Source organism: Sparus aurata, chromosome 19, assembly GCF_900880675.1.
Source record: "Sparus aurata chromosome 19, fSpaAur1.1, whole genome shotgun sequence".
Lineage (NCBI taxonomy): Eukaryota > Metazoa > Chordata > Actinopteri > Spariformes > Sparidae > Sparus > Sparus aurata.
Window position 1 is genome coordinate 6,431,403 of NC_044205.1, and position 14,073 is coordinate 6,445,475.

Sequence of the window (14,073 nt, forward strand, 5' to 3'; positions counted from 1 at the left end):
TGCCAGGTCTGCACACTGGCTTAAATGAAAAGCCTTCTGGTCCTCTGATGTTCTAAATGTGAAGCAGATGCTAATGACACATTCAGCACAGTGCATAGGCAGCTGGCTGACGATGTGTCTGCTGAGCTGTTTGCGTCTCCATGGAGCAGGCTGGGTGTGCGTGGACAATGGATAAACCTCCAGCTAGCATCACCACACAAACTGAGAGTAAATCCACCTTTCAGACACGTGAAAGAGCTCTAGAAGTTGAAGCTAATGTTGAGTCACAGCTGTTTTTTTTCCGAATATCTCTCACCCTGGGACAGTAATGTAGTTAATTCAATCTCAGCACGAGACCCAGGCTGATTTAAGTGGACTGGATCCTCGCACACAGTCCTGGGTAATGAAACCACGACAGCCAAGTTGCCGTGTTCAGAAAACAGACGGTGGATTAGGGGACAAAAGGGAAGAAATGAGAAAATAATTTGAAAAGGAATAGATTTAAAGCTGAGTTTAGTTTCTCTAAATTTGACTCCTGTTGTGTTTCTTCGGGGGCTAACTAAAAACTATTTAAGACCATCAAACACATCCTTTGCTTTTACCCTGCAGAATTCTCCTCGTGGACCATGATAACAGCACTGGCGAAACAAGTATGCAGAACAATGACACATGTCACGGCTGCATCTTTATTCAGCTACTTCTCCAAATACAAAAACAAACCTTATTTCACATGTTGGTAAATTCTCAATAATTTCCAACTGTCTTGGAAGTTAAGGAAAGAACAATGGAATATGTTACTAAAAATAAAGAAGGGGAATAGTTGGCTAAGTTGGATTGTGGGTAATGTAGGCACAGGGTTTTGAAAAGCACTCACATAACACTGGTGGGACACATTATGGAAAGGTTAAAAACAAATGAACAAAACTGATAGAGCAGAACAGAGATATCGCTTTTTTTAATCACACATTTTTCTTTTTTTTTTTTCAAAACTAGGTGCCAACATTACCTGCAATGCAACGTAGCTACTGAGTGGTATCACTGCAGGCATATAATCAGATTCCATGCAGCCTCCTCCGGAGACACAAAAGACTTTCCACTACTTTTTTCACATACTGTAAGCAGCAGCACTCCCCAAGACCTGTAAACATAATGTGTAAAATTTGTGGAGTTACCCTTTAACAACGTATGGGTTGAAAAGGAACAGTTCTGTCAAGGGCATTTCTCTAAAAATCAATATAAACCCAGCTTAGCTAATTATATTGAATGACAGTTTCACAACTTTGTTTTTGAACTAAATCCCGTGATGCTTTCCAGGACACATCCAATATATGGTTACCCGCAATTAAAGATTTACAAATGACAACGGCACGAAATGGATCCTGGTGGTGAATCTACCATAAACAAATCATTTTGTAACCTGTAAATCATAACGATCTGAACTTTCTTCAATGGAGTCAAGGACTTCAACCATTGGACTGAACCATTCTCAGAGTTTGGGGGAGAATTGTCTTTCTTGTTGAGAATTTCTACTCAGATTTACTCTCTTTGATCACTGGTATCCATGTTTCCATTCTAGTCTCTCACCAAAGATTCCCTGTGCACATTTATCTGTGGACTCAACAGGACTCAACAGCTAAGGCTATTACAGCACAGAGTCATAAAAGGTGGCAGCCAGTTGGGTACCAGTGATTACATGTTGAGAGTTTCAACATTTCTAAGTGTGAAATCAGTGGCTATTCTTTAAGAGGACAATTTCCATCTGGAATGTCTTTAATGAGACCTCCAGATATTTCCAGCCCTGTTTGTTGTGACCAAAGCCAGTCTTTTCCTAACCCTAGCCAAATGGTTTTTGTGCCTAAACCTGACCAAAGCACAGCATTGTCACAACGTAAAATAGAAGACTGAACCTAAAGAAACATAAAGTTGCAGCAGCATATCTGTGGTTTTGCCGAAACATACATTGCCAACATTTATTCTTGAGACTGGGCATCCTTGCCTACACCTAAATTCAAGTATAAATTATGACATTAATTCAGGACCACTTGTTGACAAATCTCAGCTTAATGATGCTGTTTTGAATTCCAGCGAACACCTTGTGCAGGTTTAAATCAGGCAACTGTTATCAGACAAAAGGGGGAAAGTCTATTTGGGATTTGATAAGGCGCTTGGTGCACAAGGGGCAATAATCTAACTCGAGCAATCTTACAGTGATAGCTTATCAGTGTTGGACTCAGAGCTTTTTCAGGCATTTTAGTTAAAGAGGGTGCTTTTCTTCTAAAAATGTGTAACTTCTAAGCGTTACCCAGTCCTGTGCAGCAGATTGCACCACAGCACGAACTGTAATGTGTCCTGACATCAAAAAGACATGGAGTGACAATCCAAACACTAAACAATAAAAAGGAGTTAGACAGTATTACTACTGATACTTTGAGCCGTGACCAGTTCATTTTTCCTATCATTGTTTGCACTGGATGACAGCGAGGTTATGTTGGATCCTGACTGTGTTGATTTATGATCCATCTTGAGAGCCAACATAAAGCTTTTCGTCACAGCGTTAAGAGAAGAGCATTTTGGTCAGTAATTCATAGAAGGGGAACTATAAAAAAGCTGATCGCTCCAAGGCCCCAGTCGCCTGTAAATCTCCTAAACACACTGCAGGTCAGTCCACAAAACTTTGACAGCATAAACAGAGAATAAATACCTCAACACTCATCAAAACATGTCCCAGTTGCTTGGTTTTTTTACAAATAAAATACATACAGTACTTGTTCACCTCTTTAGACAACCGCATATTGTTGTTTTATAATATTTTCATATGTACATTTTCAGTAGTCGTTACATAGATAGTATTTCAGCACAGCTTAAGAACTTGAAACCACGCAGGGGAACAGAGATGCATCAAAAAAATCAATCTTTTGGCTTGTAGGTCAGTTGTTTTACCTGTGTTGAGTGACATCACACCTGTATTTGCAAATCATTTCTGATGGTTTGTTTTAGCGCTCTTATGTGATTGCTATATAGTAAAACACAATGAGTAGTTGGAGTTCTGAAGGCCAGCTGCACTCATAATGCATGTAAGTTATGCCCTAAAGGATAAGGGTGGTAATATTTTATATTTTTCTTCGCAGAGCATCAAATGTGGATTAGTCAGCAGCTGAAAACAGTTTCTGATAAATATGCGTAAACTGAAATGACAGATGTTTTGGGGGAAAATAGTCTTTAAAAAACAAAACAAATGAAACATATATATTTGTTACCTGTTCTTAAGGCTAATATGGTAGTCATGTTTCTGGCCAGCTTATGAATGAAAGTCTAATATTAATTCTCTTTTAGTTCTGTCTTTTCACAAGAAATGCTTTACAACATTTGGCCATCTGTTCAAGTTCAATTTTCTTTTTCTTTTAGCTCTGTTTTTCCTTAGGTGACCCTTTTAGCTTCTAATGCTCCGTGATGCATACCGGCTAATCTTTCATCTTGCGTGTACTGTCAGCGTACCAGGCCGTTTCTGCTGAAAAAAGCTGCAAACGAGGTGAGACTGAACCAAAACAACAAGGCTGATGTCCATAAAAAGCTGAAAGATGTTTAAACGTCACATAGAGTTAAAGGAAACTGCAGAGTCAGGCGATAATACTTTGTGGGTTGATTGCTTTTATCAACGCCATTCACCATTCAGCTTTAAAGACTGACATCTTCAATAAGAATCAATGATGATCGATGCTGAGTGCCACAGTTGCGTTGTCAGCAGTGCTTATGGATGGATTTATTTTGTTGGTTTTGGTCTTTTCCTTGCATTTGCTGAAACTAAGAAAAACAACATAACACCAGCATCCAACCAACATTCAACACCTCTAACAGAAACATAAAGAAATGCTAATCTTAATTGGCTGCAAGTTCCCAGTCTAACTGTAGGCGTCAAAGCGATGTGAAGGATTGCACCTGCATTTCACTGCTTTAGAAAGCATGCTAAATGCTCAATCACAGTAGCTTGATGCAAGCGTGACCCGTTGCATTGCAGTAAGATAATACCAAAACATTGTTCAACAGACTGCATTTATATCCATACTTAAGGATCAGTACAGATACGTTCACAGCACACAGTATATTCTGTGTATTTCATGGCCATGCTTCATAAAAAAAAAAAAAAAAAAAAAAAGCATTCAATAAATAAGAACATTAAGGTATCACTGTACTGGCCTCTCATGCAGGACTTGCAGCCTGATGCAAAGGCTACTGCAACTGCATAAAGGCATATCATAGTGTGTTTTAACCCTTTACTCCAGGCTGGAAGATACAGTATATTGCATACATAAACCAGAAGGCGAACGCCTCTGAAAGCCCACCAGCCAAACTATTGATTTCTTCTTTCTCATGTTTCACACATACAAAGGAAGCCTAGAGAACAGACAGACGCTGAGGCTATCGAGCGCGTTGCTTTTTTTTTTTTTTTTTTTTTTTTTTAAACATTCACTTGGCAAACTAACATGTACTTCAGACTTGAGCAACAATACAGCGGCGCAGCTTGAACTGAGAAGATCGTTCTTCCTTGGCTGTCCTTGTTTGGACCCACAGTGTAAGGTGTCTTCCAGACCAAGTCACGTAGAAGAGAAGCTGAGATGAGAGGTGCAATACCATTAAGGTCAAGCAGAACACAGTAGCATTAGTTTCACTCTCTGATCGGCCTCCACTGTAGGACTATATCTCGTCTTCCTGTCGGATGATTCAGTTTGACTCACAAGTGAATCTCCCTGGAAGGACTTAATCCTTCTGTCTGAAGGGGAACACAGGAAAGGCTTCCATATAAATAAAGGTTTGATTATTGATCACATTGCTTTTCCTCTAATGCAGAGGCAGAGTATCAGGAAACCATAACCTCTCTGCATCATAGTGATGTAACCTCTCTGTCTGTAACAGTAACAATACAGATTTGACAGTGTTAAAACAAACCCTCATTGAATGTAAGAACTAAACCCAGTAGCAGTATGAACAAAGTCTCAACAACAACAACAAAGCTTTTGTGGCGCCACCTCCAGGTTTGAAGGTAACACTGACGTTCAGCCATTTTAAAGGGGTCAGCACTTCACCCGGATGCTAACAGTAGAGTGACATCCTACTCCGCCGCATGGCCTCGCTGATTAAATAGGCTGGGCTGATCTCTGGTTCCTCCGTCATCACCGCAATGTTCTGCCACTCTCCGCACTGATTGGATTTCTTGATGGTATCCACCACACAAAGAGCATAAAGACAGTCCTCGAAGGTAGCAGCCATAGTCAGAGGCCTCCCGTCCCACGTCCTCCTGTCGTCTTGGTCTTGAAAGGCCTGCCGCACAGCCTGGATCATGCGGATCGTTCCTGTGAGATACGGGGACGGTATGTCACTGAAGGCCTTCTCTGGTAAAGAAGCCTTCTCAAGAGGTGTGGTGTCTTTGAGCAGGAGTTCAGGGCCTCCGCCACTTCCTCCACCCCCGCTGTTCTTCTGTCCGTACAGGTCTGTCCCCATGACCGTTAACCTTCCAACCGTCCCCACAACAATCACCTCCTGCCGAAACTCTCCCGGCACGTTGAAGTTGAGTGTGACAGTGCAGCAGGCGCCTCCCTCCAGCACCATCTGGAACGTGCAGAAGTCGTCACTGGTGATCTGGCGGATGCCCCGGATGTGATCCGTTTGTTTGACGAAGGTCTTGAGAAAGCCGTGGACCTTCGCCGCACGCTGACCAGTCAAAAACGTCAGCAGGTCGATGATGTAACTGCCCACCGAATGCAGACCACCTCCTCCCATCAGGTCATCGCAGCTCCAGTTGTATTTCTTCCCCAGGAGACTACCACTATGGACCTTTAGGGCAGAGAGGAGAAATTGTGACAATATTTGTTTTTGATGACGTTTTCCACCGTTTGTCACTTGAATGTGACCAGGACAACTAAGAGCAAGGACATTAACAGTTGTGGTATATTTATCTGGGATCAAATCGTGTTAGAAAGTATCCAATGCAGCTAAAGTGTCTTTGAGCAAGACACTGATTTCTTGCCAGCTGTAACATTAACATTGCTGTCGTTATTATAACTGGTAAAAGCACCTGAAAGATCGCCGTTTTAAAAGACAAGCATTAATAGTTTTTATCATACCTGGGCCTCACAGACCAGAAGCTCCCCGATGTAGCCTTCCTCTAACAACTCCTTCATCCGAACAAAGGCCGGCAAGAAACGAAGCACATTTCCCATGATGCTCAGCAACTTGGGGTAGTACTGGGCTGCTGACATCATTCTGAAGGCATCCAGGGGCGTTGCTGTCCGGTCGCAGATGACATTCTTTCCAATACCTTATAAAAGAGAGCAGAGACAGTTGGGAATGAGCCAAGTGAGCTCTGCTGTTGTGCTGGACAGTTTGAAGGGTCAGACAGTTCTTGTTTTCTCTTTACTGTCGATGTAAAGATAGAGAGAGCAGTTAGGAAACAACAGAGGATGAGAGAAAGTGACCGTGTCTTTTGGATGCTGTTGCTACCCTGCTAAAATGAGCAGATTAATGTGAACATTCAAGATTGTTTCCAGAATCAAATCACAGAACCATAAAACAATAACCAGAATGCTAAATCATCCAAGGAAACGATCTGGATCCCCGAAAGCAATTCAGAAGGGCTTTAATGTTGGCCCGATGGAAGCTCAAAAGACAAACACAGAAGGTGCAGGAATGATGGAGGAGGAGAGAAAGACTTTGTAGTCACAGGACGAAACCTTATCAAAATGACATTCATCACATTAAAGGTCCACTGGTGCCAGCGGCAACCAAAACCAACAGCGAGAAGACAGACAGTGATGCGAGGAGAGACAGACAGAAACACTTTATGGTGTTCCTTTTCACTGGACAGTGGACTGGGAGGAGACAGACGGGAGCCAGTGAACGACACGCAGGAGAGATCATTTACTGGATCTGAACCCGACCCTCAAATGTCTGTTCCCGAGTATTTGATCATTTTCATTTTTGATCAATCTGTTGATTATTTATTAACAGATCGTTCATCCAAGTTTTAGATTCTCATTAACAGAAAATACCCATCATAGTTTTCTAATTTCAGCCATTTTAAAAATTTCCGAAAGGAAGGATGTAATGCAAAATGCAAATTCATGGTAATATCACAGCGGCAGCTTCATTACTGCCTCTGCACCTCTGGAATATGAGCATACTCACTGCAAGTATGAGCTATGCTTAAAGTGAGCGGCTCCTGTGTCCTCAAGTGACACAGGCTAAATGCTAAAATACAATATAATAGTAGCACAAGAAGATAAGACACATCAAGTCAGTAGCTAACGTTAGCCTAGTTCTGTTTGATACCTGTCCACTTAGTGGGAGAGCTGGAATGCTTCCCATTGAAAGAAGGAAAGCGGTTATGCACCTGCATTATCAGGAGTAGTATGATAACCAGACATGCATTTGCCAGATCAACATCTAAGGCTTGATCCTGGAAGTCTTTCACATGTTAAAACTGCAGAAGAGAACCCTAGTCACTCTCACGGGAAGGGGCAGCTATGAGCTCATTCCACGATCAAAAACAAAGTTGGACTATCCACACAAAGGTGATATTCATGCTTTATCTGACCTTTCTTCACAGTATATGCTCTGTTTCATGAGGTAGAAGCTGTCAAGGACCATAGGTGAGAAGACTAGATCATTTCTACAAATATAGATGTTATAGTTATTATGCCTATCACTGGGTCGGATTCGGACTTATCCGGGTTGGTTCTGAGGATGAATTGAGTCTCACAGCCTGAAGAGGGAACTGCTCTGTAGTGTGGTGGTACAGCACTTAAAGGTTTAGTTTGTTTAACCATCATCATATCAAAGTTATGAATCTTACATAGCCACACATAGACACAGTTCCTTGTTCCTGCAAGCAGCTGAGAGTAATTGGTTGTGTTGCCTCTTTCTTTCACTTGCTTGCAAAAAAAGCTAGCCTTATCAAAATCTTGGTGTTCATACTGCTAATGTCCGCAGGTGCCGCCAAAATCAGCACAAAATATAAGTTCCTTGTACCCGCTTTAGCTTCCCCATCTCTGATAAACAATCTGTCATTAGCCACCATGAGCTACTGGCCATTACAAATCAATAAGGCTGTGGCAGGAAAAAAGGTGTATTTTATAGCTTCTAAATGACCCTTTTCACTTGTATGATGAAGAATGTGTTATTTGTTTGGAATGTTAGTAATGTAAGTCAAGTCTGAAAACACAGGACTGAAAGATATTGGTTTGCAAAACCTCACAGCTGTTAAGGCAGTTACTACATCTGAAAGATTTATTTCGACCACTTTGAACACTGTTAGCTCACAGTGTCATTGAATTGCTTAAGTCACACATGATCAGCAGGGATTCAGACAAAAAGTATATGTACACACGGTCTAGGCTGGGGCATTACTCAACACACACGTTCACCGAAACCCTGGAGAGTGAAAAGCGACATGCTCCCTCCCTCCCAGTCCTGGCTGAGGGTTGTGGGTGGAAGGGCTGATTTGGAAGTGAAACTTCCCATGCTAATCTGCCATTAGCTTCCATCGGACAGGCCAGGAAATTAATCCTTCTGACCCAGTTCTGAGGAGCGCCGTGGGAGTCCCCACCCACACTCAACCCCTGCCGACGTGCAAAGTCAAGCAACAACAGTGCACCACCGTCCCCTTCTTTTTGGCAGATCCATCCACAGACAGATATTGGAAGGCTGCTTTGTCCAGGGTAAGGCCCTTCTGGGTAAATGCTAAATGCTGATGATTTTTTTTATGGCACTCATATTGAGTTTGGTGTCTTTATAGAACAATAGCTAGGCTAGCTATTAAAATGCCCAAAGGAAGATTTTACTCAGTTTCACCCACAGCTTTTCTCCTCATGATTTTGGCCAAAATACATTCACACAAGTCTCTTCAGCAAGGTCCGCAATCAGAATTGAGATGAAAGAACTTGTCCTTTGTCAACTTAACAGGGATGAAAACAGCTCCTGCTCAATCAACAATGACCTTCTGCTCCGCACGTGCAAAGCTCTGAAAGGCTGAGTCTGGCTTAGACAGGTGAGCCTGTTGAGTCATCAGAGCTGGTGAGCCACAGCCTCCTTCTGACGGCGAGAGGATGCATTGTGTCCATGTGCTCACCTGATTATGGATGCGCATTACCAACAGCTACTGCAGTAAACCAACATTTGGGAAAGAGACTGACATTGGAGTAAAGTGACATCTGATGAAGCAGACAACAGAGAGGGAACAGTACAATAAAACAAAGGGGGAAGGAGAGGAGAGTCAACAGAGACTGGTGAAAAATAAAATAGAGCATCATGAAAGGAAGAGGGAAAAAGAGGAAACATCTTTTTGTGAAAAATGGAGCTAGACCATCTGTCAATTGAACAATTCATGCAGGCATAAAGACAGAATGTGTTTGTGTGTTGTCTGGTCTTCCCACAACCTTTTCTCTCAACACACTAGCTGTTCCCATGAGATAATGCTTGATGCAAATGACAAACTGATAGTTCCCAAAGCCCCAAAAAGACAAAAAGTGATATGATAACATGTCTACGCTCTATGTCATGATTACAACAGCGAGGATGTGAGTCGGAACCTTCAAGTCTGAAGCCATGGTTCTCCGGGAGTTCGGTTGAGGGTAAAATAAAATACAGGTGGTTGTGGTCGATCAGGTCATGAGCCATGGGGAGTGACTGAAACGAGACTGATGAATGAAACTTTGCATATGATATTCCTGGATACTGTTGCCAGGAAATATATGGGACTTGAACTAGATGTTGTTGCAACACAATATGACGTCAGCATGTCACAAAGTCTTTGCCTTTATTAAGATTAGGAGGTAAGTTTTCCACCAACGAGCATCCAGAGCAGCAGGAATGACCCTTAACACATTGTATTTTGACCAGCGTTAACAGATACAGCTACACTGTAAGAGTCTGACACTGAGGGCAAGGGTTAGTGCCACAGTAACTCTGTGATAGCCAGGGTGAGGTGAAGCCCAACTCACAGGTAAAGCTCCTGGTCCTGGGGGAGAGCAGTAATGGAGCAGAAAAAACCTCCAGCACAGCAGCTCAGTCCCCCAACATCAATAATGCACATGCATGCCATATCTATCTAACCCACAGCCTGTAAAGACAGAGGGAGAAAGAGAAAGAGAGAGACATATACCATAGAAGAGGTGAAGGACAACAGCCATCCTATAAATATTATGCAAGTACCGCAGCAGAATTATATGTCGCAAGGAGCAATGGATGAAAGCGAACAGGTGGAACCAGACCACAGCTCATGTACATCGCTCTGCCTTCTAATATTAGTGCTTCTCTCAGCAGCAATGGTGGCAGCCTGCTTGCCTTCAGGTGCCTTTGGATGCCTTTGATGTGCAGACTACTGACATCCTGTCAGAGAGCATCGGCTAACCTCACAGAGTGAAATCACATCCTGTTGTCTCGCAGACCTGAGGCCTAAAACCAACCCAAGTGCAATTGCTAGCTGTGTGCTATCACAAACAGCAGGGCCCTTTTTCCTTAGAGAGTGATGCACGAACACACACTAACCAGCAGGGGAACATCGTCAACACCTCATTTCTCATCACTACTTAATCATTTGATAGCAGATATTCTGCTCATGATCACCTGCTGAAAAACACAGAAATGAATTCCCTAATCTTGTTAAGGAGAGAGGAGAGTAAGAGGGGGAGAGATGTTATGATTAATTGGATGGAAAAGGTGACGTGCTGAATATTCATTAAGTGAGCTGTGTGCAGCGTTTAAACATCATTACAGTGAGGATCAGACAGCGCACAGCAACTTTAAACAGATGAGACCACTGCCAAGATTAGCAGCCTTTTATACCGATGCAACAAGGTCTGATAAATCAGGAAGTCGGCTCAATGGTTTACAACATACAAGACATGCAGAGGGCGCTGTTCCTCCAGTGAAAGCTGATTTTGATATGAAAGATCTGTTACAGGGCCTTAATTTTATTCTTGCTTTTTAAAACAAGCAAGGCATTTTTGCTTGGGTCGGGGTCACAGGTAGAAAAGTTCAGTTTCTTAATTTACTGTTATAATAATTTATTACCTACTAAAACTAACAGCTTCAGAATCATGATGATGGTACTGTGTCTTGTAACAGGGTGAATGGCGTCTCTGTCACTTGTTTCTGCACTATGTAACTTCAGTGAGAGGGGAGGATCACAGCGTTACATACGTTCCACAACTAACTTTGTTATGACGTCATGACTTTGACTTGTCTAAAAAAAATGTATGCAATTTTCAACATAATGTATCTTTAATAAAATTTCATTTTGACAAACCCCAGGACAGTGAACAGAATGTGCAGTGACTCTCAGGGAAGCTGGGAGAGTCATTTCTTATGGTGACTGGGCTAGCACTGCTGATGACGGTTTATCGGTACATGCAATGAATGAATTATAATGTGGGCATATAAATAGCAGTGTTTTTCAAGAGTAAAGATGGCTGCTTTGACATTGTTGGAGAGCCTTGCTGATACAACACAAACTATGAAACTGTATTTCACCCTTGATGCAAGTGCATCCATTAATGGTTAATTGTAAGAGGGACAATCTGGTTCAATTTACAATAAAACATGGTGTAACAAATCAGACAAAAACAAAATCTGATGCATATTTTATTCATGTGTACACACGTTTCAGTCATGACCCATGCATCTGGCCCAAGTGCTGATGACAGCACGACAAAATTATTTTTCCTCCTCCTCTCCTTCATGCTTTCTCACTTATTGCAAGTTATATGACAATGATATATTGAGCTAGGGCTGCATGATATCTCAATCGGCTCAAAATCTCCTTCATTACTGCTATAACTGGGCAACAAAACCAAATGTCACAAGACTTTTGGCCAAAAACTTCCAAGATGATATTGAAACAATATTGTAAGATTGACTATTGTTACTTTGACACAATATTAGATTTTTGACCAATAATCATTATTAAAGTGGATATAAAGACTATGTGGGTAAAGACAAGTATTAGAGAACAGTCTGGTAAGTCCAGGAAATGACATTACTTTACTGTACTGAAACCTGTCAAACCAGGAAAAAGGCAACGCTTATGCCATGTGACGATGTCAAAAATCTATGACCATTTATAGTCTCATGTCACAATAACACTGTTATATCATGTCCAGCCCTATGCTGATATTTGGAAAAGTAATTCTGACAAGCATGTTATTACTGATGATCAATGTGAACTAAACCAAAGTGATCAATCTATCTATAATCTATATATACTGTGTGTCCTTTAAGAAATATGTGTGTCTAATTTTACCATTGTTATCATTTGGTTAAGACAACAGGATGAACTGGTTACACTTCACTTAAAAAATTCAAATAATAAAACTAAAAACAGGTACAGAGAAGGAACTGAGACAGGGAGGCAGAGAGACACGCAGAGACAAAGAGAGAGAGAGAGAAAGAGAGAGAGAGAGAGAGAGGGAGAGAGAGAGAGAGAGAGAGAGAGAGCAGCTGCATCATTACAACTGAAGGCCAACTCTCTTCAATCCAACGCTCCTCTCGGCTCGCTGCCACACACATCATCTGGGCTTTGCTGCATGGCTCCAGTGTATTCTACTGAACACCAAAATTTATAGCAACACACGTGTGTGTGTGTGTGTGTGTGTGTGTGTGTGTGTGTGTGTGTGTGTGTGTACATATGTGTGTGTGTGTGTAGGTAGGTGGGTGTGTAGCCATCACTGCATGATATCTTGAGCGTTCACACCTACAGTGACAGTTCACAGCAGTAGTGTGAGGCTAAGGAAGGAAAGGCTGGAAGTGGCCACTGTGCAGGAAGGTCAGGCTGGGTGTGAGTGAGGGCAAGGCTGACAGATTGCTTCTTGGCAAAGCTAACTTGAGAAGCATGCAATTATTACTCTTCGTTTACTGTTGTACTTTTCATCACAGCAGGATGGAAACATCCTCTGGTTACTGTGACACAGTACACCTCATGTGATCCAGTGGAACCAGCTGGAAATCAGTCCAGAGGAAGATCAGGTGGATTAGGAAGGATGCTGCATGCTACCTTGTGACGACCTTCACAACAGACCCTCCACATAAGGATGCACGACAGAGAGAAAGCCAGTGAAACCGGTCGGGACAAACAGCCATCTGCCATGCTGTGTCACGCCGTGCCGTGCACGTGCTCCTGCACGGCGGCGGCTGGGGGGAGGTGGTAGTCAGGGAGGGCCTTTTCAAATTCCTACGTATTGATAACAGTCTTTTGAGGAAACACTGTCAACACGAAGTTCATGATTTTCATGCAGTATTGAGTATCATGTAGTGTTTTTTAATGACAGGTTGTCTACAGGTTCCCTTGACTCAAAGATATCAGTGAGTGCCTTTGTTGAGTTTAACACTTCAATGATTAATGTAGTTAAACTACCATAAACTCTCTTACCTTTTTTAGTCCAAAATACATCAACAACTCCATTAGCCCCTGAACTAGTCTGTTGCTCACTTGGCACAGGGGAACTGAACACTATCATTATGACACACACGAGTTTGCCACGTGTTAGTACCCGCCTGTCAAGCCAGCATTTGTTATTGCTAGCAAGCTGATTGATTCTTTAGTGACCAGCTTGCTAATAGTGTTAGCAATACAACTGCCTAGCCTAGCAGACCCTAGTCTTGCGCAACGAGTCCACAGGCAGAGTGTGTGTGGGCAGACAGGTATGTACTGTAGGTAGACAGACAGGTATTCTCTCCAGTTATTTCATAGGGCCAGAATGAAATGATTGAACGGGCTTATTACAGGCCTGCAGCAGCCACAGATACGAGATTTTCTCCTTGTATTCATCAGAACATTTGATTAATTGATTGCTGCAGGGATGTTAGCATAACAAAAAAAAATGCTTCCGGAATAACCTTACAGCTGTAGCTTTAACATGAGCCAGTTGAAAACTGAAAGCAAGTCAGTGGACTTTTGACCTAAATCATTTTTAAAAAAATCATGCAAACTCTCAAGTTGCGGTGCAGAGATAAGTATACATTCAAAACAAATGTGTACAGAAATGTCCCCACAGGTTCTAAGAAGCCCCGTGGTTACAAAGAAAGAGCCTAATGGTGCATTCAGTC

General features: G+C 42.2%; 1 protein-coding gene across 1 annotated transcript in view; it reads right to left on the reverse strand.

The window, feature by feature from the left end:
* Nucleotides 1–928: 928 nt before the first annotated feature.
* The window catches only part of gfod1 (glucose-fructose oxidoreductase domain containing 1), a 33,431-nt gene continuing 20,286 nt past the window's right edge, over nt 929–14,073 (reverse strand). The window contains exons 2-3 of the mRNA XM_030398443.1: nt 6,099–6,292; nt 929–5,808 (exon numbers count right to left, since the gene is read on the reverse strand). Of these exons, the coding sequence (XP_030254303.1) occupies nt 5,068–5,808; nt 6,099–6,292 (935 nt within the window). The 3' untranslated portion in view covers nt 929–5,067. The remainder of the gene's footprint in view (nt 5,809–6,098; nt 6,293–14,073) is intronic.